The sequence below is a fragment of the Chiloscyllium plagiosum genome, unplaced genomic scaffold (assembly GCF_037043375.1).
Source record: "Chiloscyllium plagiosum isolate Xiang-an unplaced genomic scaffold, Cpla_swu_hap1 HiC_scaffold_24, whole genome shotgun sequence".
Classification (NCBI taxonomy): domain Eukaryota; kingdom Metazoa; phylum Chordata; class Chondrichthyes; order Orectolobiformes; family Hemiscylliidae; genus Chiloscyllium; species Chiloscyllium plagiosum.
In genome coordinates this window covers 53,936,037-53,964,012 of record NW_028270162.1, presented here as the reverse complement: position 1 = coordinate 53,964,012, position 27,976 = coordinate 53,936,037, and the positions used below count along the sequence as shown (strand labels likewise).

At 40.1% G+C, this 27,976-nt stretch overlaps 1 protein-coding gene across 1 annotated transcript in view; it reads left to right on the top strand.

The window, feature by feature from the left end:
• The first annotated feature begins 5,763 nt into the window (after nucleotides 1-5,763).
• The window catches only part of mapk1 (mitogen-activated protein kinase 1), a 114,267-nt gene continuing 92,054 nt past the window's right edge, over nucleotides 5,764-27,976 (top strand). Inside the window, exon 1 of the mRNA XM_088000186.1 lies at nucleotides 5,764-5,921. Coding sequence (XP_087856312.1) covers nucleotides 5,794-5,921 — 128 coding nt within the window. The 5' untranslated portion in view covers nucleotides 5,764-5,793. The remainder of the gene's footprint in view (nucleotides 5,922-27,976) is intronic.

Sequence of the window (27,976 nt, the reverse complement as noted above, 5' to 3'; positions counted from 1 at the left end):
GTGGTTAAACTAGATAACTAATGCATTTAACCACAATTGCTTGCAAAAGGTAATGTTGGGCACGTGAAGGGTCATTAGAGTGAGAGGAAGCTCATGTAGAGTATAAACTTCTGCACTGACCAGTTAAATGAATGGCCTCTTTCAGTCTGGAAATTCTTTTTTGTTTGAGCCACTCAAATTATATGTCAAATCTTGTCTTGATGGTCACCTCTTGCCTCTTAGAAGGTTGACAATTCAATTCCTACTCCAGAGGCTAGAACATGTAATCTAGAGTGACACTTCTGTATAAATAACACTGTGGATTCTGCATTGGAGAGGGTATCTTTCACTCAAGATATTAAACTTTATCTGTCCTCTCAGGTGGACATGAAAAAAATACCATAGCCCTATTCAGAGAGAAGCAATAAGTTCTCCAGTATCCAATCATTATTTTTTCTCCCAAACAACATCAGTAAAGTGTATTTCACAAGAATAGGCGTATGTCTTAAACTCAATTTTACTTCCTGTATTCTGTAATCATTTGTATCCTTGCCTAACAGGAATATATTAATCTTAGCTTTAACACTTTTAATTTCTCTCCCACCTCAATTTTTTTGGGGGAACAGGATTCCAGATTTCTTCTACCCTTCACGTGAATAACTGCTTACTCACATCTCTGCTAATCCTGAGTCTAAATTGGGGGACAAAAAAAGGAAGCATAGAGGATGGTTGATGTGCTGGATGAGTATTTTGCATCTATCGTTACCAAGATGAAACTACCAAAGTCACAGGAAAAGTAGTAGTACTTGGGAAACTGGAAATCTCTAGATGGGATGCATATCTGAAATTAATCAGAAATACTGGAAATACTCAGCAGGTTTTGCAACTGTGGACAGAGAAACAGAATTAACATTTCAGTTGACAGACTTGTAAGGTTAATCCTGGATGGGGTACATCCCATGTTGTGAGGGGAGTAAGGATGAGGTTCTGGCTTTGAGCTTCTAATCCTTCTTAGACACAGGTGATGCACGAGGGCTGGAGAACTGCAAATGTTACACCCTTATGTACAATCCAGCAACAATAGATTAATCAGTTTAACCTTGATGGTGAGCAAACGTTTAGAAATGATAATCTGAAACAAAATTAACGGTCATTCAGAGAAGTGTAGAAGAATCAAGGAAAGTCAGAACAGAATTGATGAGGGCAAACTAACTATGTTTAACTAACTTGCTTAAGTTTTTGATAAGATATCAGAGAGGTGAGGGTGTGGTGTAGTATAAATTATGTTTAATCAACCTACTTGATAATGTTTTAATACACCTTGGAGGCAAGTGGAACTTGAAACCAGACGTTCTGGCCCAGAGGTAGAGGCACCAGCATGCATAAAATGACTGAATGGTGTGGCATACGTAGATATCCAAAAATTGAAAAAGTGACTCATAACAGGCTTGTCAGCAAAAATGAAGCCAATGGAGCCAAAATTGGTTGAGTAATAGAAAACAGAGGATAGTGTGGACAATTGTTTAACGAATGAGGAACAGTGAGGTTCCCTAGGGTTGGTACAAGGCCAACTTTTCTTTGTGATATATATGTGTTAGTAGTTAAGATTTAGGTGCAGAGGCCACTATTTTAAAATATGCAGATAACTCAGAAATTGAAAGTGAAGGCAACAGTGAGGAGGCTAGTGACAAAATTTAAAGGATAAAGACAGTCTCCTGGAAATGGCAATATGGTAGATGAAATTTTACAGTGAAAAGTGCAAAATTATTAATTTTGATGGGCAAGGGAGGCAATACTGTATTATACGTTACAATGCTAGCTGGGCAGCAAAAACAGAGTGACCTGGAGATTTTGGCACATAAATTGTTGCAGCTTGAGAAGTGATTAAAAAGCACAGGGGATTCTGAACTTTAATGATAGCATCTAACCTTCTTGTTCCCAGCTTGAAGACAGTTTCAACCTAATGAACCATCTTCACCATTGGTAGGGGAAGTAAGCAGGTTAAAAACCATGCAAGTTGGAATAGAAATTGAACCTATTCCCATGACACGAATCTGATCCATGCCAGCCCGCAGTTTACTGAGTCAACCAGCCCCCAAAGAAGTCTGAGTTGCTGTGGTAACATTGACTTTTATGTGCCTTTGGTATTCCCGAACTATGCATAGTGCTGCTGAGGTTTCAATTTTTTTTGACCAGGTATTTTTCCAAATCTTACTGCCTGCCATTCATGTATGTTGGAAGGATTTGTTGATTGTCTTTTGAACACAACTTCCTCTGCAACCAAGTCCTGAAATAGGACTTGAACCTAGAACTACTGCATGTATCTACTGCTCCACAAGATCTCCTTCAAGGCCAATATAAAAGTAAAATACAGCAGATTCTGGAAATCAAATAAAAGGACAAAGTCTGACTTCAAGCATTTGTGGAGAGACAAATGTGTCACCAAAGCCTTCTTAATTTCCATTGGCAATCCAGATGCATTTCTTCTGGGGACCTGTGACTTATTACATTGCATACAACCAGCCTGTGAGAAGCAGATCTGCTTTTAATTTGATTCTCTCTATACAGCCCAGAAATTTCCACTCTATCAATGGAAATATAAAGGTCGTTCTGATGAGCCTTTATAAAAAACTGATTATACCATAAATGGTGTACAGTTTCCAATTCTAGGCACAACATTTTAAGAACGTTATGAGATCCGAGAGATGATACAGAAAAGATTTATTAAATTGACTCTCATCACATGGATAGACTGGAAAAGCCGGGGTTATTCTCAGAAGAGAGAAGATAGAGAGGAGTTTTGATAGCTATTGAAAATCATGAGTGGCTTAGAAATAATAGATAGTGTTACAAAACGAGACAGACAGCCAAATCAAATCAGCCTCCCTATCCTCCTATTCACAACACAGTAAAATTAGAATACTCAATGACCATCAAAATTGCCCCAAAGAGTCATAACCCGAATAACCAATACCAGACTTTGTGAATAATCAGTAGCGGATACCTAGTTCATAACTGAAACAAGAGAATAAAAAAATTATTAATAATACAATAACTTTAGCAGAGCAAAGCTATTCAAGGTAAAAGAATTATGATGTAAAATCAATCTTCTTTGATTCTAACCCCTACTCGCACAAAGGCAGACAGACACAGTTAAGGGATAAATTAAAAGAAAAACATAAATGAAACGTAACTGGCCAATTCACTTAAGCTGTTTTCACACTGAATCACAAGTATATGGGATTGTATATTGCTTGGTTTCTGAAGACACCAATCAATGTAAACAGCTTCCTGTAGGCACCAAGGGATAGTCACTTAATTCTTATGACTGAAATTCTATTCTTTGAATAAGTTGATAATGGGAAAATCAAATAGCGATTAAACCTCCTTCTTGTAGTTTTGGGAGTCATAATCCTTCTGACAAAAACACAGTTCAAAATCAGGGTTTCTCTTTCTGATTTTCTTAACATTATCTCTGTTAGCCTAATTGCCACATAACTCCATGAGGCCCCATTTTACACACCAACATCTACCATCTGTTTGAGAATAATGCATCTCCAGGACCAAAACACCGCTACAGCACTTTGAACAAGAATCCAACTGCAATTATTTTCCAGGCCTAGCCTCAAACAAATATTTTTGTTCGAGCAAACGTTCAAATGCTTGTTACCTTTCTAATAAGACCAGCTTAAAAGTCACCTTCGGCTCCGAATCAAAAATAATGAAGGTCTCAACAAGAAAGAGAAAATATTCCCTTCGGTGCAAGGATCTAGAACTGGAGATCACAGATTGTAGGCAATGGGCATAATAATTGAAGGCAACCTGAAGAAAATTTTTTTTCAGCAGTGAGTGGTTAGGTTCAGGACTAAACTGCATGCAAAATTGGTATGGTAAAGTTGCCAAACGACCATAGGGCTGCTCTTTCATTATAGAGAGATGACTGATGATGATTTAACTTGAGGGTCACCATACATAAGGTGAAAGGAAAGGTTGAAAAGGCAGGACCTTCATGGTAACCTCAACTGGTATGGGAATTGAACCTGCCCTGTTGGTTTCAATCTGCTTCACAATCCAACCAACTGAAATAGGGAGGCAATGGCTTAGTGGTATCACTGTCCTTCGTGGAGAAGTTTGCAAAGAAGAACAACTTTGACCACAAGTCTATCAGGAAGTGGTCAGCATGTAGCATCCTCAAGACCCCGAAGGAAAAGGAAAGGGTGGGTCTTGTTGCATGGTTCTGTGAGCAGATTGTCAACGTCATTTGGCAGAATGCCTTATCACCAGAACTTTTCAACCAGCACCAAGACATCTCTTGCTGCTGGGGAGAAAGGCTACCTATGAGATCCTTCATGTATGCCTGGTTAGTCTGCACCACAGCACACTTACCTCAAAGCAGCTGCAGGGTGATTGAGACTGTCACACATCTCCTGCTGGAATGTGCAGTTGTAAGGAAGTCTGGAGAAAGATGCAGTGGTCAAGGTTTACCTTAAGCAAGGTTTGTGATGCAGGACACAGTACTCTATGGTCCGTTTCCTAGGACACACAACAAGGCAGTATCAACTATGTCTGGAAGATCATTAATTTGATGAAAGACGCTCCTTGGTCTGCCTGAAACTTGTTGGTCTTCCAGAACAAGAAGTTGACCTTGACCAAATGGTACAGACTGGCATATTCCAAGGTCCAGAGCTACTTACTGGGATGCAAACTAAAGTTTGGGGATAGCTGCCGCTCAGGTAGCGAGAAAAGACCAGTCTCAGGTCTTTCTGAAGTTAAATAGCGGCCCATTCAGTAATCAGACCCTCCTAGTGCCTCAAATGCATGTAAATATGTGTTATGATGTCTTTGGTTTACTTGGAAAGAGCCAAATTGCAATGTTTGTTTGTTTCCATGGTATGCTACTGTACAGAACCAAACTGTATTTAGGACTATGTATATATAATTTTTTTTTGAATAAAGTATATTTTCAAAGTAAAGAAAAGGTGTTATCACTGGACTGTTAATCCAGAGACCCAGGTAATGTTTTGGGGACCTGGGTTCAAATTCTGCCGTAGCATATGGTGGAATTAAAAGTCCAATGACGATCACTGCTGGTTACTGGAAACACCCATCTAGTTCAGTCGTGTTTGTGTTTTGTTAATGACGGAAACTGCCATCTTTATCTGCTCTGGTCTACATATAACTCCAGATTCACAAAAATGTGGTTGACTCTTAACTGCCCTCTGACAATTAGAAATAGGAAACAAATGCTGGTCTAACCAGCGACTCCCTCATCCCGTGAATGAAGTAAGAATGGACCTCTCTTGGTCAATATCCCAACGCTTTTTATAGAATCTTGCTGTACATGAAAATCGCTGTTCTATTCAACATCACAACATTAAATTTGCATCAAAAGTATTTCATTGACTGCAAGATTTAGGGGCCGTTTAAGGAGAGTTCCACTAACAGATGCTTTATTTCCAACCCTTCATTCTTCACCTGTAAATCCATCTCGGCGCCCTAACCGTCGTCCAGCTGCTTTGGATCAGACGATCCACCACTGTCCAATCAATTCACATCAGGGCGGTTTAGTACCACGTGGCCAATTATCGTCCAATCAATCGGAGCCCTGGCCGTTATGGGCACGTGGTTCACAACTGCCCAATCGAATCACTCCACACCGCCGTGCATCACGTGGTCCAGCACAGTCCAATCGAGTCGTTAGCTGCTTGTTCTGGATCAGGTGGTTCAGTGTGGTCCAATCATGCTTCTCCCTGTCACATGCGTCTGCCTGTCCAATAGGCGCGATCCTTGGTCATTCCGGATGATCTGAGTAAGATGGCGGCTGCGCCTACTTTGCCTCAGTGCGCAAGCGGGCCTGAAGTGATTCGTGGGCAGGTGTTCGACACCGGGCCGCGATACACTAACCTCAGTTACATCGGGGAGGGAGCTTATGGCATGGTTTGGTGAGTGTGATATTTCAGAGTAGTGGTGACAGGAGAGTGTCCGAGTACGGAGGGGGTGAGGGTGAGGGAGGGAGAGGGAGAGGAGGCAGAGATTTAGGGGCCGGTGGTGTGGACAGAGGGATAACAGGAGAAGGGAGTAACAGGAAAGGCGGCTGGGGATCCTCGGGGGAAAGGAGGGCGTGCTGATCGGGATAGGCGAGATGCTTCAGGGCCACTGGGCGAAATTGGGAGTTGGAGGAGATGAGGGTGGAGATTTGGAGGGAAAGAGAAAAGGGTAGGAATTGGAGATGTCCAGACGAGAGGGAATGAGGACAAAATAATCAAATATATGCGATGGTTTGAAAAAAATGCATGAATTTGGAGGCGTTTAGGGAAAGTGGGTTGTGGCTCCTGAAGGGAATGAAGTTCCAGTATTTTAGTGAACTGTAGAAGGACATACTAGGCGAGGATAAAGGTAGGAGTCTCGGCATTGAGTGTAGCTGGAACTAGATGTATACGATTACGAATGAGGCAAGAGGCTGTGAATTTATTGAAAATCGGGAAAGTGGCGATTAAATAGATGACTGTGTAGGGTTTAAGGCAACAAATACAGTATTGAAATTTGGAACGGACCTAAAGCCTATTTGTTGTATTTTCGATTAGATAATTGTAGTTTGTGTTCCTCATTTGTTTACTGGCGTGCTTAAGTACAAATGAGCTATAGAACGGACTGGGCGCAAAACTGAGATCGAAATCTGGCGATACTAATTGTTCTTTCTCTTAAATATAATTAATGCTTTTATAATTGTAATGGACTCTTTGAGGTCCTTTGTAGTACACGTTTGATGGCCACCGGGAGTGCTGTGCAGTGAATAAGTAACATTGCTTCCAAAGTATAGAAAACAACCTGGAGATATGCTTTTTTTCTGTATGGTTTTGGAACGTTCTGCCTGCTACAACAGGCTAGACTCATTGCCTGTACTTGCAAAATTGTTCCTGCAGCTGTGTAATATGCCCTAAAACGTAAAGGCAGATACTGAGTGCTTTTGCAGCACTCAGGTAGGAAGAAAATTACTGAAAATATATGGAGTAGGGGTAACCCTGATAAGTTTATTTTACATATAATTTTATATATATATATCTCTTGAAAAACTGGGGCATTTTTTCAATGGTTATAGACAGACAATAGTTTTACATTAGCAATGCTTTACACTCCTCAGGCAGTTTTTGTGTTTAAGCCTAGTTGTCATTCCACAGCATTTGGCACTTGTCCATTCTTTTGCCAGAGTGGTCGTTTTTCATGCAAGTCTACATATTGAGTATTTTCAATCTGTTTGACTGTTGTGACCAATTCAACCTGGCCCAAACTGTTGCCCAATATCTGTTGTGTATTTTACAATAAGGCTTGCTGGGTGAAAATCAGGAGAAAATTACCTTCCTCAGTCCACAGAAATTGAAATCAACTGTATCCAAGGTAAAACTGGCTGATTTCTTAATTTAACAGGCTTATGCCTCAGTAACAAGTCCCACTTACTCTGGAGGTGTGTAATCATATCTTTTGAACAACTGGTTAGAGGACATCTGCAAGTACTATTTGCAATTTGCAGAAATACTCATACAAAGCATTCTATTTACTTTCTCTTCTATTGAAGAAGTCTCTTTTTGCAAAAAAAGGTCATTTAATATGATGGTGTAAAGTGTGCATCTATTATCTCAGCAAAATATTCCCACAAAAATCTTAAATGTTGGTTGTGGCTAGCTTCTAAATCCTAGAAATTACATCTCATTTCCTGTAGTAGTCTTGCTACTAATAATGGCTAGATATTAGCCTAAGTGAACATTAGCTGAAAATGTGTTACTGGAAAAGCGCAGCAGGTCAGGCAGCATCCAAGGAACAGGAGAATCGACGTTTCGGGCATAAGCCCTTCAGGAAACATTACATCAGTCTGTTTAAAAATTCACACAAGTAATAGCTTTTGTTTCACACATCATTGTTTAAATTGCTTTCCAATTCTGCTGATGTGTTTTTCTGTTGTCATACCAACTAATTATAGTTTTGTAATGAATTTTGACTAAAGATTAACAGGAAAGACCCTCAACTGAAGTGCCTCTGCCAAGACAAATGTGCTTTGTAAAACAGTACATGGTCAGCTAGAAGTTTTGACAATACCATATTTTTGTGTAAAAATTACTTCCTTGTCAAGGCTTGCTGTTGCTCTGAGGACCTGATTACTTGGGCAATTAGACCGCTGATCTAATAACCTATGAAGCATTAGGTTATTGTGTGGTTAAATAAAATATGTGGCAGAAACCAATTCAAAATAAGTGTCCCACCAGTGTTCTTAGAAAGTACTGTTTGGAAAAGTGTTGTTGTTTTTTATACTCTAACTGGCAAGATATGCCTCAATAGAGTAAAACATCCTGACTGTGGTTTTTTTTGGTTGTAAATTAAGGTGAAGATATACAAGCATAAATGTTACTTATGCAATAGTGAAGCCTATGTAAAAAATACTTGACCCACCCACTGACAGAGCTAGAATGCGCTTGTCGATAGTAAGTACTGGTGTGTAGTTTATTCAACAATTAATAGTTTCCTTTTTATTGAAGTAAAGTATTTTGAATTGGTGTCACAGGTTCATACATTTTGGTATCTGTGGCATCACCTTGCATTTGTAAGGAAACATCTAGCAGTTTAGAAGTTAGGTTCCAGCACTTGGTCTCGCCCTGAAGTGTGTTTATAAAAAATATCAAATGCAAGCCATTTCTTTTCCTCTGGGGCACAACCTTCTCCCACATGGTGCCTTTTAACTTAATGGATGCTATAGATTATTTGTACGGTTTTAGGCAGAGAAGTGTTTTGACATCTGGTGAAATATATACAAACACATCCTCTAATTCCATGATGTTTGAATATGCTTGTTATCTTGTGATGCTTGCTTTTTGAAACGTAAAATTCTCCGTAACAGCATGGTTTAGTTTTCCTCTGGCTCCGTGTGACTCTACAGCAGTGCTTTTGTAGACTTCAATTATGTAAATAGATATTCCTACAGTAGATGTGCTTTCTACTATTGCAGAACCCAGGTCCTACTCCACAGCCCTTTCTGCTTAAACGTGGAGTTCAAACAACTTGTCATGTCTGTATAGCTTTTTGTTTTGGAAGCGTAGTTCATCCTATGTTTTTTGTCTATGCTCCAATAAGTTAGATTTGGCTTTTTTTTTTAAAATAGTGTTACAGATCGTGACAACTGAGAATAAAATTTCTTATCTCCACAATCGCTGTTCCACCAGTGATTTTTAAATCTATGGCTTGTGGTAATTGAGGTTGAAACTTTATTGCTGGAACAGCACAGCAGGTCAGGCAGCATCCAGGGAACAGGAGATTCGACGTTTCGGGCACAGGCCCTTCTTCAGGAAGGGCACAGGCCCTTCCTGAAGAAGGGCCTGTGCCCGAAACGTCGAATCTCCTGTTCCCTGGATGCTGCCTGACCTGCTGTGCTGTTCCAGCAATAAAGTTTCAACTTTGATCTCCAGCATCTGCAGACCTCACTTTCTCCTCTTGTGGTAATTGACCCAATCGCCACAGGGAATAGTGTTTCTCTTTCTACTCGATCAAAGCCTCTCACCATCTTGAAAATCTTTATTGGTCACCTTTTCACTAATATCCTGTCCAAAGGGAATTGTCATAACACTTCTAAGATCTTAAAATTGCTAGAGCCCCTTGATTCCATAAACTACTTTTGACTTTCTTTTATAAGGCTTTTGATGCATTCTTGAAATGTTGTGCTTAGCATCTTCTACAATACTCCAGCTGTGGTGATAATTGGATTGTTGTAGCATGGTGTCCATCCTTTTCCATTCTATTTCTCTATTTAAACATGAGGTGCCCATGCACTTTCATTACTGGCTTGTCAACTTGTCCTGCTTTTGTGGATTTCATTACATGCCGACCATGGCTTTATCATGTTGATGTTTTGAAATTGTGTAAAATGGTTTTAGGATTATTGCAACAGGCGAGAGAGGAGTCGACACTAATTTATTTTTTTGAGAATTTGTTCTGAATTGGCATGCATTGTGGTTGAAATGAATGTCTTTAATACAAGTTAACTCTGCTGTCCACTCAAGCAACATTACTGTATTAATAATGCTGCAATATTTCACTGATATGGAATATCATACTTAAATTTCGCTGATCCCTGTTTTAATTTTCTGCTTGTTGCTCTGGTACCTATTGTCTTGACCTTTCATTTTTTCTGTTAATCTGTGCAATTGGGTTTATTTTGGTTTTTTAACAACAATCTGTTTCCATTTTATGCCACAGTTTCCTCACAAGAATGCAAATATAATTGTTCTTTTGAAAATCTCTATTTTATGACACAGCTGGCTCTTGAGGTTCATCCACTGGAAACATAATGCAGTGTCAGTGCTACCTTGCTGGTTTGTTTTTCTGACTTCACTGCTGATTTGTGATGGAATGAATTTCTGACTATTGCTAATTCTGAAATAATGATTGAGATACCGGTATTGGACTGGGATGTACAAAGCTTAAAAAAAATCACAACACCAGATTATAGTTCAACAGGCTTGGACCTGTTGGACTGTCACCTAGTGTTGTGATTTTTAATTCTGAAAGAGCTTGCAATAACCAAAACCTTTCAACTTGGTAAAGTTCAGTGATATTTTCCATTGAATTATATGTCCAGAACAATGAGTCCATTCAGCTTATCATGCTGTTGTAGGGTCTTTAAGGTGTTGTTAGTCCCACTTCCTTGCTCCTCTCCCATTGCGCTCACTCCTTTTCTTGTGTAGTAAATATCTAATTCGCTTTTGAAAATTATCAGAGTCTACTTCCACTGACCTTTTCAGGCAGTATGTTACTGATAATTGTAACTTCAGAAAAAATTGTATTTATCTTCTTTTGGCTTTGTTAGTTATCCTAAATCTCTATAATCTGGTAACCAATCCTCCAAACAGTGAAGATTGAGTAAATAAGGAGAAACTCCGATCAGTATCCTTCATAATTAAGTCAATTCAATAAGGCTAGCACAGATAAAATTTATCTTGTTTTGAACTTGACCAATGTGATTGATTAACTCACCTTCCATATTATTATTTTTACATTTTGTGAAGTGGTTTCTGATAATTGGGGTTGAGGAGAGGACAAGGGCATAAAATTGGATTCAAATGTGTTGCCTTTGCTGTTAGTGTAAAATGTTTCCAATGCTGTGGTAAAGAATGTGCATTCTCTTCTCTAAGTCATTGGGTAGAAGCTTATGATTAAAGACTTTTTGCTTGCTAGAACAAATACAGTAGTTGCTCAAAATATTTTTGCAGTTTTTTTCTAATCTCCCTGAAGAACTAAATCTCTTGTACCAACAATAATTTTCAGAGATGGTTATTCTAGATTTCTTAGTTGTAAAACTTACCTCTTAAAACTTTAATTTCTAAATAACCTTAGTGGTTTATCTAAACTGTGTATTTGTTGCTATTGTTTACATATGCCCAGGTATTGCAAGCTGTTGTAATTAAAATATTGTGGGATATGGGCCACGTGCTGGCAAGTGGGACTAGATTAGGTTGGGATAGCTGGTTGGCATGGACGAGTTGGACCGAAGGGTCTGTTTCTGTGCTGGACATCTGACTCTCTTTCTTCAATCACTTCTTCAAGTGAACCTACATAGGGAAATTCAGCTTTGTCCAGATATCCAAATTTTGGACATTGTTCAGATGATTGCATGTACATTTGTGTGATGTTCGACACTCCACTCTTGTTTTGTCTTATTGCTGCTCCTGACATGTGGGACATTATGATCAATCTTAATGTGGAGTGTTGGCTACAGAATAGATAATGCAGGAAGTATGATTATATGATGCTACTTAAAATTAAGTCAGGCGTGAGTAAACTACAAACTAAGACTGCTATCTTTTTGGCAGCATTGTTGCTGTTATTTATGTTCAGGTCCTACTTCAATATAAAAATCAAGGACTTGCCAAATATGGCTCAAAAGTAGAATAGAGGGTAGTTGTTCAGACTGGAGGCCAGTGACCAGTGGAGTGCTACAAGGATTGGTGCCGGGTCCACTACCTCTAGCCATTTATGTAAAGATTTGCATATAAATATAGGAGGTATAGTTAGTAAGTTTGCAGATGACACCAGAATTGGAGGTGTGGTGGACAGCAAAGAAGGTTACCTCTGATTACAACAGGGACCTTGATCAGATGGAGTTTAATTTAGATAAATGCAAGGTTCTGCATTTTGGTAAAGTAAATCTTAGGAGGACGTGGACACTTAATGGTAAGGCCCTGGGTAGTGTTGCTGAACAAAGAGACCTTGCAATGCAGGTACATAGCTCCCTGAGAGTCGCAGGTAGTTAGGATAATGAAGGTGTTTGGTATGCTTTCCTCTATTGGTCACAGCATTGAGTAAAGAAGTTGGGAGATCCTGTTGTGGCTGTACAGGACGATGGTTAGGCCACTTTTGGAATATTATGTGCAATTCTGGTCTCTTTCCTATCGGAAGGATGTTGTGAAACTTGAAAGGGCCCAAAACATTTACAAGGATGTTACAAAGGTTGGAGGATTTGAGGTATAGGGAGAAGTTGGCTAGGCTGGGGCTGTTTTACCTAGAGTGTAGAAGGCTGAGGGGGTGATCTCATAGAGGTTTATAAAATCATGAGGGACATAGATAGGATAAATAGACAAAGTGTATTCCCTGGGATGGGGGAATCCAGAACTAGAGGGCGTAGGTTTAGGGTGAGAGGGGAGATATGAGACCTAAGGGGCAACCTTTTCACATGTTTATGGAATGACCTGCCAGAGAAAGTGGTGGAGGGTAGTACAAAGTGCTGGCAATTGGGACTAATTAGGTGGGTATATCTGGTCAGCATGGACTAATTAGACCGAAGTGTCTGTTTCTGTGCTGTACAGCTTTGACTCTGACTTTGACTCTCTCTATTTACTCCTTGTCATTATTGTATCCCTGTTCATTAAGAGCTTGCTGTGTATAAATTGGCTGCAGTACTTCCTACACTACAACAATTATTGTATTTCGCATATATTTAACCGGCAGTAAAGAGAATGTCATGAAGTTGAGGAAAACACTATTAATACTCATTTTTAATAACTTGTTTATATTTTAACAGGAGCACCTCACCGGGATATAGTGCCTGAGTGAAGGATTGGAACGCTAATAGATTTGTAGAAGTATAGTCAGATGCAAATTGGGTACCAGTCAGCGGGACTCAATGTAGGCTAATGGAATTGGGGTTTGGGCAGCAGAGTTTTCAATGAATTGCAGGTTGGATAATGGCAGATTAGCCACGAGAGGGTTAGAGTACTGCAGTCCAGAGTTGACAACCATGTGGATGAAGTCTTAAACAAAGCAAGTGCTGCTGGTGGTTGGTTTAGAGATGAAAGTGGGATGCCTTTCCAACAGATAGAATATCAGGTTGGGAACTCAGCTAAATAGGATACTTAAGTTGCAAATGATTTGGTTTAATCTCTGATAATGGCTGTAAGAGGGAAAAGAATTAGTGAAATAACATAGCTTGTGGGCAGGGGTGAAAGATAAGGTTTTGGTCTTTCCATTCTTTAGTTGCTCAAGTTTGGGACAAGCACTTGATATTATATCTGTAAGCCAGCAGAGGCATATTGGAGTGTTATAAGCATATATGGAATTTAATTTTTACAAATATTTTACATGGTGTAATGCAGAGGCCAGATCTTCGTGCAGATGTTTTGATAGTTTTGAATTGAAACTTAGGACGTTCAAGTGTGATATGCTATGTCCTGCTATTGTGTCATTTCAATTAGCAGACATGGAATGTTAAGCAGTATGAAGGAAAAAAAATCTTGCTGCCGTGGAGTGTCTTATCAAAGCTCTCAAGTGTTTTCAAGCACTTAACTAGTGAGTTCATTGAATTGTAGTGATCTGAGTAGCGTCAGCCAACAACCATTTTGTGCAAAGATATTGTAGCAGCATTGAGATGAATAATTGGTTAGGGTTTAAACTTAATTTCAGGCGAATAGGAGTAAGAGAATTAGTGGGACAAAAAAAAGCGAGGTAACAAAAAATTAGGAGAAACAGACAGCATGAGCATAATAAATAGTAAGATTTTCAGTGGAGTCAGACTGAAGGGGAATGCATAAAGGCCCAAATGAAGGCATGTATGTGAATGCACAGTTTGGTAAATCAAGTTGAATTGTAGGCATCTGAGATGACTCCAATCAGTGGAGAGCTTTCCTCCTGATGACCATATCTCAACCAAGGGAGAATGGGGAAGACTTGACAGCTCAATGTTCTGGGTTTTCTATCCTCTAGGAAGGATAGAAAAGGAGGCTAGAAAGGAGAGGGGATGGCATTTTTGATTTTCTTAATGCATTACTACTGTATCTAGAAGATATTTCCGAAAAACAATGAAAACATATGGGTATATATTACAAATAAAGGAAACTTCTGATAGGATTGTACTGTAGATCTCCGATAGAGCGAAATTCATAAATGTCAGGAGATCTGATATATAGAACATAGAACAGTACAGCACAGAACAGGCCCTTCAGCCCACGATGTTGTCGACCACTGATCCTCATGTATGCACCCTCAAATTTCTGTGACCATATACATGTCAAGCAGTCTCTTAAATGTCCACAATGACCTTGCTTCCACAATTGTTGCTGGCAACGCATTCCATGCTCTCTCAACTGTGTAAAGAACCCGCCTCTGACATCCCCTCTATACTTTCCTCCAACCAGCTTAAAACTATGACCCCTCATGTTAGTCATTTCTGCCCTGGGAAATAGAGTCGATAGCCAGAGACTATCTGTGCCTCTCATTATCTTGTATACCTCAATTAGGTCCCCTCTCCTCCTCCTTTTCTCCAATGAAAAAAAGTCCGAGCTCAGTCAACCTCTCTTCATAAGATAAGCCCTCCAGTCCAGGCAGCATCCTGGTAAACCTCCTCTGAACCCTTTCCAAAGCATCCACATCTTTCCTACAATAGGGCGACCAGAACTGGACACAGTATTCCAAGTGCGGTCTAACCAAAGTTTTTTATAGAGCTGCAACAAGATCTCACGACTCTTAAACTCAATACCCCTGTTAATGAAAGCCAAAACACCAAGCTTTCTTAATAACCCTGTCCACTTGGGTGGCCATTTTAAGGGATCTATGTACCTGCACACCAAGATCCCTCTGTTCCTCCAAACTGCCAAGAATCCTATCCTTAATCCTGGACTCAGCTTTCAAATTCGACCTTCCAAAATGCATCACCTCGCATTTATCCAGGTTGAACTCCACCTACCACCTCTCAGCCCATCTCTGCATCCTGTCAATGTCCCGCTGCAGCCTACAACAGCCCTATATACTGTCAACGACACCTCTAACCTTTGTGTCATCTGCAAACTTGCTGACCCATCCTTCAATCCTCTCATCCAAGTCATTAATAAAAATTGCAAACAGTAGAGGCCCAAGGACAGAGCCCTGTGGAACACCACTCACCACTGACTTCCAGGCAGAATATTTTCCTTCTACTACCACTTGCTGTCTTCTGTTGGCCAGCCAATTCTGTATCCAGACAGCTAAGTTCCCCTGTATCCCATTCCTCCTGACCTTTTGAATGAACCTACCATGGGGAACCTTATCAAATGCCTTGCTGAAGTCTACATACACCACGTCCACAGCTCGACCCTCATCAACTTTTCTAGTCACATCCTCAAAGAACTTGATAAGGTTTGTGAGGCATGACCTGCCACTCACAAAGCCGTATTGACTGCATTTAATCACCATGCTCTTCCAGATGGTCATAAATCCTATCCCTCAGAATCCTTTCTAACACCTTGCAGACGACAGACGTGAGACTTACTGGTCTATAATTGCTGGGAATTTCCCTATTTCCTTTCTTGGAGAGGAATTACATTTGCCTCTCTCCAGTCCTCAGGTACGACTCCAGTGGAGAGCGAGGATGCATAGATCTTCGCAAGTGGCGAAGCAATTGCATTTCTCGTTTCCCAACGCAGCCGAGGACAAGTCTGGTCCGGGCCTGGCGACTTGTCAATCTTAATGTTTGACAAAATTTTCAGCACATCAGCTTTCTCTATCTCTATCCATTCCAGCATGCACACCCTGCTCTTTAAAGGTTTCATTCACTACAAAGTTTCTTTCTTTTATAAAGACAGAAGCAAAAAACTCATTTAGGGCTTCCCCAACCACCACAGACTCCACACACAAATTCCCTATGCTATCCCTGATCGGCCCTACTCTTTCTTTGACCATTCTCTTATTCCTCTTAAGCGTAAAATACCTTTGTGTTCACCCTAATCTGTTCTGCCAAGCCTTTCTTGTGTCCCCTCCGGGCTCTCCTCAGACCATTTTTGAGCTCCTTCCTCGCCTGCCTGTAATCCTCTAGAGCTGAGCTTGACCCTAGCTACCTCCACCTTATGTAAGCTACCTTTTTCCATTTGACGAGAAGCTCCACCGCTCTCATCATCCAAGATTCCTTTATCTTACCACTTCTTGCCTGTCTCAGAGGGACATATTTATTCATCACTTGCAACAACTGTTCTTTAAATAGTCTCCACATGTCTAGTGCCTTTACCATGCAACAATTGCTCCCAATCCATGCTTCCTAACTTGTGTCTAATTGCATCATAGTTTCCTCTTCCCCGATTAAATATTCTCCCATTTTGCCTAATCCATAGCTATGTAGAATGTGAGGCAGTTTTGGTCACTATCACCAAAATGCTCTCCCACCACAAGATCTGATACCTTCCCCATGTCTCTGTTATGGCCACAACATCATAGCACCAGGTACTGATCCATGCTCTAAGCAATGTAAGCATAATGTTATAATAATGAGTATGAATTGTGAAGTTATGTTGAAGTTGTACAGGACATTAGTGACATCTCATCTGGAATACTGTGTCCATTTCTGGTTGACTAGTTATAACTGGAAGAATATTATAAAGTTGGAGAGTTTAGAAGAGATTTACCAGGATGTTGCTAAGGTATGGAAGGTTTGAATTATAAAGAAAGGCTGGAACTCTTTTTCACTGGAGCATGGGAGGTTGAGGGCTGATCTGATAGTTTGTAAAATAAGGAAAGGTATAAATAGTCAGTGGTTGTCTTTTCTCTAGGATGGGCAATTTCAAGACTAAGGAGCATGTTTTTTAAGGTGACAGATATAAAAGGAAGGCAAATGTTTTACACACAGGGTGGTTCACATGTGGAATGAATTTCCTGCGCAAATGGTAGATGTGGGTACAGTACAAGTTTAAAAGACATTTTGGATAGATACATGAAGAATAGGAAAGGTTTGGAGGGATATGGGCCAGGAGCAGGCTTGGTGGGACCAGTTTAGTTTAGGATTATGTTCGGCATGGACTGGTTGGATTGAAGGGTCTGTTTCCATGCGATATGACTGTGTATCATTCTGACTCCAGTTTTACTATGTCTGCTTGATATCGTATTCAGTAAGATGTGAGCTTGATGTTAACGACAGTCATGCTCTCCTCACCTCTACTATTCTGTTTGAGAATGTGTATTGGGTATAAGTAGGCAGGGAAAGAGTTAAGTCCTGAATTGTAAAGGCAGGGAAACAGTTGATTTGAGTTTTGTAAAACAAGAGGCTTAGCTGAGCATGACTCAGATCAGATAAAACCTTAGTTAACAATGGGGTGATGGAGGCAAGGATAATGGGTTAAGGTGGAAAAACAGTCATTATGTAGAGCCATTTAACAATATTGGAAGAATTCAGTATGTAACGTTAGTTAAGGTGAAAAGTATTCATTGTGAAGTCAGTTCCTCATTGTGTAACAGCAGATGGCTTAATCTTTACAATCAGCGAGGTTCAACAGTAACGATCACCCAATCAATATGTATGTTGCCATATCTGGATGCTCCTTCCTGTAAAATGACTATATAATTCATTGAAAAGCTGTTTGAGAGAAGACAGTGAACTCCTGTCTCTGTGCACATGGGCAACAGTTCTCTCTCGCCTGGAATAAAAGAGGGTAAAACAACTGTGTTTCAGTGTTTTGCTTTGACTGAAAGGGAAACGGGACAACAATGTTGGCAAATGGCAGGCTACCATTTTCATCTGGAAGGATGAGGACAGCAGATACATGGGAACAATACCAAATGCAAGTTTGCCTCCAAACCACTTGCCATTCTTTCTTGGAACTATATTGTCATTCCTTCAGTGTCACTGGGTCGAAAAATCCCTCTAACGGGGGCCGTCCTACAATGTGTGGACTGCAGCAGTTCAAGTCAGCAACTCTCCACCACTTTTCAAGGACAGCTAGAGATGTGCAATAAATGCTGGCCAACCAGTGACGCCACAGTGAGTGAAAAATAACAGCCGACATTGTATTTGCCTTCCTCATTATTGATGAATCTCAGATGTTAGCTTTGTGATTCATAGACTGGAATTCCCCAAATCCCTCTGTTCTGTGGCTTTCTCCAGTCTTTTTTCCAATTAGATGATCAGTAACTTTATTTTTGCCAAAGCACACAATTTGTCATTCCCACATTATATTTCATGTACCAAGTTTTGGCTCGATCTACCTATATCCCTCTGTAAATTGTCATCTTTACTTGCCTTATCCCTTTTATTCATTAATTGTAATTGGTAAATCTTTTTCATGTTTGACAGATATGTGCAAATAAGATTTGTTATGGGACCTTGCAAAATGTGTGCAGTCAGAAAAAGTGTGGTGAAGTTTTACTTTAACTCTTGTCTTAATACAGCTTCACAATTACAAAGGTTCAAAGCACTGCTACTCTTGAGTTAACCTGTACTGTTGTCTTTTAGCTGCCCCCCACAACCCACCAATAATGCTACCTTCAGGGAGTCCAACTTGTGTAAAAACAATCACTGCCCAAAGAATAAGTGCTTTCACTGTAGAATTTGCCTTTTTAGTTCACAATAACAAATTTAAGATTCTAGCAAACTTAAAAGCCTAGGTGCTCTGCTTAATGAAAGAAATCTGCAAAGTAATTGAAGAGAAATTTGCTAAATGTGCAAACTCTATCTTCCAATGTTTACATGTTTTTGTGGCCTAAGACAATAGCACCTGTATTATCTAGCCTTAGAAAGAGTTGCAAGGATGATGTCACTCTGAAATCCAGCATTCTTTCTATTATTTGGGGAGTATCACTTAATCTCTAAATTGTCTTTTAACATTGGCTTTGGCTAGAAAAATAATAAATCCGATGACTTCTAAATGTGGGCATCCAGTAGATGTTTCAGTTGTGTGAAGGGGAGGTGATGGTGTTGTGGCATTGTTGCTGGATTAGTAACAATACAAGTCCAACACTGACCAGGAAACAACTCTGTTCAGGGAAAGAAAACTGCTTCCCTTACTTAGTCTTGTCCAGTGTAACTCCAAACTGACAGCAAAGTGGTTGAGGAGGGATATGGGCTGGGTGCTGGCAGGTGGGACTAGATTGGGTTGGGATGTCTGGCCGCCATGGGTGGGTTGGACCGAAGAGTCTGTTTCCATGCTGTACATCTCTGAAACTATAAGTGCCCTCTGAAATGGCTGAGCAAGGCATTCAGTTGCATCAACTGCTTATAAAGTCTCAAAAGGAATGAAGCCAGATGGACCACCTGGCATCAACTTGGCAATCTGAAGGTTAGTGCTAAAACTGGGACAACTGTCTGACTAGTCGAGCAACAACCTGACATAGTCAGGCTCATGGACACCCTACAAGCAATGTCCTGGACTACACCATCTGCATTCCCGGATATGTTGTATCCCAATGCAGAACAGACCCAGCAGAAGTATCGTTAGTGTGGTACAGGGCCCTGGGACCTCAGTGTCTCATGGCATAGTCAACGTAGGCAAGAGAGGCCACCATATAGAAGCTCACTCATGCACATACACCCACCCCTATTCAAATTCAGTAAAGGTGCAGAATGTACTCTGGGTTGAGAACTTCAGTATCCATTACCCAGAGTGGCTCAGCAACACCCCACACCAAGCCAGTCATGTCCTAAAGGATGTGACTACTCAATTAAGTTTGTGGCAGATAGTGAAGGAATCAACAAGAAGTGAAACCTACTTGACCTCATACTTGCAAATCTACCTGCTACAGATGCATCTGTTCAGGACAGTGAAGTAGAAATAACTACTGCACAGTGTCTGTGGAAGAGGCCTATCTTCACGTTGAGAATACTATTTATTGTGCAGTACTGTCACTGTGCTAAATGTAATAGACTTCAAACAGATGTAGCAAGTCAAGTCTCGTCTTCCATGATCTGTTGTGGGCTGTCAGTGATAGAATTGTGCTGTCAACACAAGCTGCAATTTTATGGCCAGGTATCTTTTTCCCCCATTCTACAATTACCATCAAACCAGGGAATTAAACTAGTTCAATAGAGTTCAGGGTGGTATGCCAAGAACACCAGAATTATGTAAAAAATAGGTGTCAAGCTGGTGAAGCTACAAAAATTAATGTGCCAAACAGTGCAGTCTGCTTGATTGGCAACACCACCTCTCCTTCCACCACTGATGCTGTGTACCAACTACAAGACGCTGAACAGCAATTTGCCATGCTTCTTAGCATTTTCCTTAACCATGACAATTGAGAAGGACAAGGGCAGCAAGTATTTGGGAACCACTTCTATCCAGACCTGAAACTTACTGCTGATCCTTTAATGATGCTGGGTTGAAATCCTGGAACTCCCTCCTAAATGGCATTGTCTGTATACCTACCCCAAATGGAATGCAGTACTATGTTCTCCTTACTCATTTTTTCCTCTTTCATTTTGGATATGGCATTGCTGGCAAGAATGGAGTTTGTTGTCATCCTTCACCATTGAACTGAGTGCCTTGCTTGACCATTTTAAAAGTCATTTAAGAATCAACCATATTTTTGTGGATCTGGAGTCTTGCATACGCCAGGTAAGGATTACCACTTTCCTTCCCAAAGAACTAGTTGGGTTTTTGCAACCATTGTTTTTCATGGTCACTGACATAAGCTTTTTATTTTGGATTTTATTAATATTTAAATTCTGTGATGTACTTAGAGCATTAGCCTGGCCTCTGGATTACTAGTCCAGTGGCATTGCAAATGCATTACCATTTCTGCTCAATGCTAATCAAGTTGAAATTATGATTACATTATAATGCGTGTTGAGCTGGGAACAAAAGTAATGTCGGACTCCAGCCCTGTCTGTTTCGTACTCCACTATTCTCTTGTTTGTTTGTCCTTTTCAAATGAATTGCATGGTGACTTGAACATAGCCATGTTGTTCTTTAGTGTCATCCAATTGGCCTATTTCAATATTAGGGTATTGAATATTTATGTAAACAACTAATCATAAGCAGTACTGTTAGTGCAATAATTGGTGCATTCGTAACCCTGCAACAGAGATGTTTGAAGTCCAAAATTAGGGGGTGTAGGTTTAAGGTGAGAAAGGAAGCTGATTCTATTTTAACTGTATTTGACTGCCATCAGTGATCTGGACCCATCGCTTCCATTCATCTATGGAGTTTGCTGAGCTAGGCAAGTTGTCCACTCTGCTTGATTTGATGGGAGTATTCTGACACTTCAGGCTAACTGTGTTATGTGATCCATTGTTTCAAAGTGTTAGATTTCACTGATAACGCACAGTGACTGAAAACACAAGGGTCGATTAATCTTTTATTTGGCTCATTCTCTGTACCTGAATTACAAGTAAATCTTTGTGGACTGAGTTGATGTGAAACTGAGACTCTCGCCTTAAATTAGAATGAAAGCTGCATAGAGCATTCAGTCTCCTGGCTCAGAATTGGTGGGTGGTTTCAAGCGCATTTCTCAATCAGCGTGTAAGTTTCTTCAGTTTCAATTTTAGAAGCTCAAATGTTTTCAGGGCTGCTCAGTAGGGAGTTACTGTAGGAGTTGGGAACACAAGTGCTGTCACTTTCTATGCAAACAGTAAGTAGATGTTTCACAATTTGCTTTGAGCTAAATATATCTTGAAATTCAGGATAGCAAAAGCTGTAACCAGTACTCAGCCTCCATATACCATTGGGACTCTGTTTTAGAAGTAATAATTCTGCTTAACATTCTTTTGTTTTCTACATGTTTAAAAAGTTAGTCTATTGGAGAATTAGGTGGGAGATGTTAAGAATCTGACAGCTGAATTGACAAGGCCATGGAAGCACCCTGAGTTAATGACTATGTTTTCTTAACTCTGCTCTATCACAGTTTGGCTCTGTAATGCCTCCTAAGGCAGTTCTCCTGATGTCACTGGTACTTGCTGTTCAAACAAAAATATTCAATTAATTGCATAGCTACGTTTTTACTTTCTCAAATGAGACACGTGACTGATTTCAAGCTCTACCATTAAAACAAAACTCAAACCTGGGGGGTTGGCTGTTAGTTCCTATTCCATTTCTGCTTGCCACCCTCCGTGTCAGTAAGTTTTACTCCAGTATGATTTTCTAATTATTGTAATGGCAGCCATGGCATTACTACACTGACTGCTTTGCCAAAAAATACTTAATTGGCTGCATTTTGTGATGTTCTCTTATTGTGAAAGGCAATAAATGAAGTATTTTAAGTGGCACCCTCGGCTGTGTTTGAAGATTTTTGCCTTACCAGCTATTCAGAATAACTGGACTGTACTCTATTCACCATTGTAACAAATAGTTGATGTGCCACTGATGGTGCTTTCTCAATGTAAGGATGGTAGGAGGTGTATGGAGTTCGAGTTTGAGAGAAACCTTTTTTCTGGTTTTATGCTTTAAGAGCTATGGAAAAGTAAATGTAACAGATTTTTAAGTAAATGGGAAGGACAACAAAAGGGAACTCTTACAATATTTAAGAAGCATCTGGATGAGTACACAAAATGCCAGAACATAGTCAGCCATGGACCATGTACAGTGTAGTTTGGTGTTTATTGGTCAGCATAGAAACAGGCCCTTTGACTTACCATACCTATGTTGTATGACTGTATGGAAGATGGTAATATGGTGAAAGGAAGGAGGGACTAAATTTGTGAAAGGACTTTTGATACAAAGGTGAAAAGAATGGGTTTAGTAATAGTTGTGTGGGTGTGGTGCTGTTTGGGCATATTGTGAGTAGACAGTGACACACAGGCATCATTTGCTGTCCAAGGCAAAACGGAATAAATGTTCCCAGTTTCAAATGATGTGAAGTGGAGTGATGTACAAATAATATCCATTCTAAATGGATAAATACACTTTCAATGAATAAGTACTTTCAAGCAGTGCTGTGTGATGGATGCTTTTGTAATTGTCTTTTTCATTGAAACAGTTGGAATTTTGATAAAGGAACACATGAAAATTGGATTTCATTTCAATTTGCCCCTCCAAGCATGGATTGAGTTGGAATGGTTATTTTGGTAGTGGGCCTGCCCACTGTGTTCCATTGGCACTAAATGGTTTCTTAGTCAGCAAACAATGACTGTCAATAAGTGCTGCACATTAATTAAAGTAGCCAAGGCTTGGACCTGCAATATCAGAGCCAAAAATTATCTTTGATCGGATACCTGAATGGTATGTATTTCGGTTTTTAATGCACAAATTACCAAAGTTCTAACTATTTCTACAGAATCAGTAATGAAATGTGAAAAATAACTGCTTAAGCCTACAAAAATAAGTTGTCCAAGTATGCACACTATTAAAATCAAAAGTCATCTGCAACTGAACTGATCAATCCTGGGATTGATCAGTTGTTGGGAGGTGTGGTGCTTTTGTGTTGCATACTTATAAACTTTTGTGCAGAAGATGAATAAGCTATGCTTTTTCCATTCCTATCTTGCCCATTAATGTAGGTGGAGATGCTCCAGATTGCCCACATAGTTGATGAGGCATAAACTATGTGCAAATATGCTAGATGTGTAAAGTTTATATGTTTGCACATGCCTAACTGCATATTTTGTGATGTTTAAAGGCAATGTGTTAATGTCATTTAAAAATATGAACTATCCTTTTAAAAACGAAATTCTTGAAAGTGAGCAGTTGTGTTCTTCAGTTTTTTTTGACTTGATTTTTCAGTTATTGAACCTTTTTTACTTTTGGTATGAGAAAACTATCAAAAAATTATGGGAAGGGTTTTCCACTCTTTCCCATGACCCTTCAAAGGGAAGAATAGCTTGAATAAAGCCTGTCATTGTGAATAGGCAGAGTAGAGAGTGGGGTGCTGTAAAAGCACAGCAGGTCAGGCAGCATCCAAGGAGCAAGAGAATGGTCGTTTCGGGCAAGAGCCCTTCATGAATGTCCAAAATGTCAGTTCTCCTGCTCGGATGCTGCCTGACTTGCTGTGCTTTTCCAGCACTCTACTCTGATCTCCAACATCTGCAGTCCTCACTTTCTCCATTGTGTATAGCCAGCCATTCATTTGATCTTGAATCAAAAGAGAATGTAGTAGTGCAGAGTTTAGGTTTAAGGAGGAACATTAAAGTTTGACATTCCGTATTATTGCTTTCGGTAAAATTTAGGTTCATTCTATTTGACTTGATCCAACACCCCTATCACAGCTGGTCCAGTCCACCAACTTGTGATTGAGTAGTTTCTGGCGCACGAGGCTATTCAGCCAGTCAAGTGCATATAACTCTGTAGAGTAATGTAGTTAATCCCATTCACTACTCTGTCTATAGCAGTGCAGATTTATTTCCTTTTGAAATAGTTAACTTTTTCCTACCTGCCTTGGAGATTCTCTTCCAGGTCATTAACACTTAGTGTGTTTAAAAACAACTTCCTCCTCTTCTCTCATTTCTTCTGAAACCTCAACGTGTGCTTGAGGCTGTACACCATGAGCTAATAGAAACTGATTTTCTTTGTCTAGCTTATTCAAACCTGCCCTTGTTCCCTTCTACCTCAGAACAATGCTAGCTTCTCCAACCGAACGTTGTAGCAAAAATCCCCATATTCCTGGAACCAGTCTCTCAAAAATTCGTTGTGCCCTCAGAGCCCCTTATCCTTGTCTAAAGTGTGACCAGAATTAAAATTACTATTCTAGTGGCTAAAACAGAGCTGTATAAATGATCAGCTTTGTTTTTTCTCTTTGCCTCTATTTATGAAGTGCGAGATAGTGTATGCAAACTTGTCCTAGTACCTTCAAGAGTGCGTACGTATATGCAGTTCATTCCCTCCATCCCTGCACATTCTTCCAGTGTCTGAGTTTAAAGATGTGTAGATTAGGTTGATTGGTCATGCTCAAAATTGCCTCATAGTATCCAGGATTGTGCAGGTTAGGTGGGTTAGCCATAGTAAAAACCCCATGCAGGATGATGAGTTGGAGTGGGTGGGTCTGGGTTGGATGCTGCTTGGTGCAGACTGAATGGGCTGAATAGACTCTTGCAGCTCTGTAAGAATTCTATGATTCTCAGTCTTTATTGCCACTCCCAGCTCATTCTGCCAAAACTATTTGTAACAAAATTATTTTGTCTTAAATTCCATCCTGGTATTTGTCTGCTTATTCTGCTAGCCTGTCGTTCTGGTGTGGCTGATTTGAATCATCCTCAATATTTGCCACTCTTCCTCCAAATTGGCAGATTTTGAAATTTTACATTTTATTCCAATATCCAAGTAATTCACTTGTATCAAAGAAGCACAGGTCCTATTGATGAATATTCGGACGATCACTGGTTAATATTTTTTAGATCAGAGGATAACTACCCAGGCTATTTCTGATTGTGCTTCTATCCACCAAACTCATACTGACTTTTCAGTTCTCCAAACCAGAATTTTATTAGCTTTTTGTTATAGTTCTGTTACTTCATCAAGAAATCCAGTTAAATTCATTAAACACTATCTGTTTACAAATTTGTGTTGCATTTGAGCAACTCAGGCTGCTTCAAGTGCCTATTGATTCCTTTCCCTATTTATTGTCTCAAAAACTATTCATGATTGTTAAATTGGTCTAGAGATTGTCCTTACCTGTCTTCAGTAAGGAAGATGTGAAATAGAGGATTTCAAATTACACTGCTGAAGCTTAATAAATCAACTAGGGTTTCCAAAATTATCTAATGTCAATTTTCACTATTTAGTTTGTTCGTCCTATGAGCATGCTATTTATGTTTATGCACTGAAGCCTTTGCATTTATAGGATTACTTCCCTTCAGAAGTTGATATTCTTGTAATTGGCCAGGAGTTTCTGCATTTGTAATGGTTTCCAGGGCTTCCGAGAATAGCTGCAGGAATTTCCAAGCAGCACCACAACATTATGGAAATGCTGCAATGGGAAATTAAAATCAGTCATTGACTGTATTTGTGCATAATGTATGATGGAAAACAGTGTACTTCATGATGTACTATTCACCATGAAGATTTTTTGGTTTTCAAATGCCACTGGTGTATGAATGTTGGGGGAGGGGAACTTTGAACACTTAAGGTCTGGAGGACTGCATTGCAGGTTATTTACTTTGCTCTCATTGCGAGAGCCTTGTTCCAAATGAGATCATGTGTCATATTACCTGGGGTAATGTTTTATATAAGCTTTGATTTTAGCAGAGCCACACCTTGCTGCAGGAGCTGGGATTACTTTTAATGGGTATTTAAAATTTGGTAGTTTCTGATTTAATATTATTGAAAAGATAAGTTGCTAGAAACTTAACGGTTGTAAGTTTGCTTGCTGAGCTGGTAGATTTGTTCTCAGATGTTTTGTCACCATGATAGGTAACTTCATCAGTGAGCCTCCCACGAAGCGCTGGTGTTCTATACCGCTCACTGTGTGTTGGTCTCTTGGTCACTTTGTTCTTTTTTCTGAGGTTGATAAATGGAGTCCAAATCGAAATTTGTTAATGCAGTTCCAGTTTGAATGCCAGGTGTCTAGGAGTTCCCATGAGTGTCTTTTGTTCAGCCCGTCCCAGGATGGGTGTATTGTCTGTTGAATTGATGTCCGTTTTTGTCTGTGTGTGGATACCAGTGATAGTTGGTCATGTCTTCTGGTGGCTAGTTTCTTGGCCATCATTACAATGTAATGTGTAGTCCTTGCAGGGTATTTTGCATATGGCGTTTGTTCTGCTGGTTGTTACAACAAATTTGTTACAACATGAATTGACAGAAGGAGCTGGGAGAGGCAATAAAGACTGAAAATCGTAGAATCCTTAGAGACCCCCCATCCCAATAACCACGTTACCGCAAGTACAATGGTAAGATGAGGTCATTCTGAGATGATGTAAATGCCCTAATCCTGGGAAATCGTTATGCAAACTATTTCCTGATTCCCCAAGACAGGGCAGGTGTGATATGTCCTAGCTTTGGGGCATGACTATAAAAACATTTCTGAATGGGAGGGACTGAATAAGAGTTTTAATTTGATAGTAGCAGGAGAGAAGTGGTAAATGGCTGTCCTAATCAAGTGAGAGTCATCCACATTCCTGCATGAATGCCACCACCCCCACCCTACCCACCCAAAGGCAGGGAGAAAGTGAGGACTGCAGATGCTGGAGATCAGAGTCGAGAGTGTGGCCCTGGAAAAGCACAGCAGGTCAGGCAGCATCCTAGGAGCAGAAGTGACATTTCAGGCATAAGCCCTTCATCCAGAATTATGAATTCCTTCCTGATGAAGGTCTTATGCCCGAAACGTCGATTTTCCCTTGTTCCTCGGATGCTGCCTGACCTGTGCTTTTCCAGCACCACATGCTCAACCCCCCACCCAAAGACAGTACAGTTTAACCCTTTAATTTTACATTAATGTCCAGGGAGTACAATTTGATCCTAACATTTCAGTGGGTGCTGCAGTGTGTTGTGACTTGTTTAAATCTTCTGATGCAGCAATGTTTGTGGGATGTCTCATCTCTTTCCCCCCCCCCCCCCATCGTCGTCTCCTTCTCTCTCTCCTCCCCACCCCCCCACCCCCAGTTGAAGCAAAACGCTCAGACACAGAATAGTTTTGTTTTTCATCTTTATTCTGGGCTCTGGAGGCAGAGAACGATCGTCCATGTGCACAGACTCATGAGTTCAGTTTTCTCTGGAATAGCAGTTTCTAAATGAATTATAGTCATTTTACATGGGGGAGCATCCAGGTAAGGCAACACACATATTGCTTGCTGATTGTAACGGTCACCCAATCATCAACAGTAAAGATTAAGCATCTGTTGTTACACAGTGAATGTTCTTAACCTTGT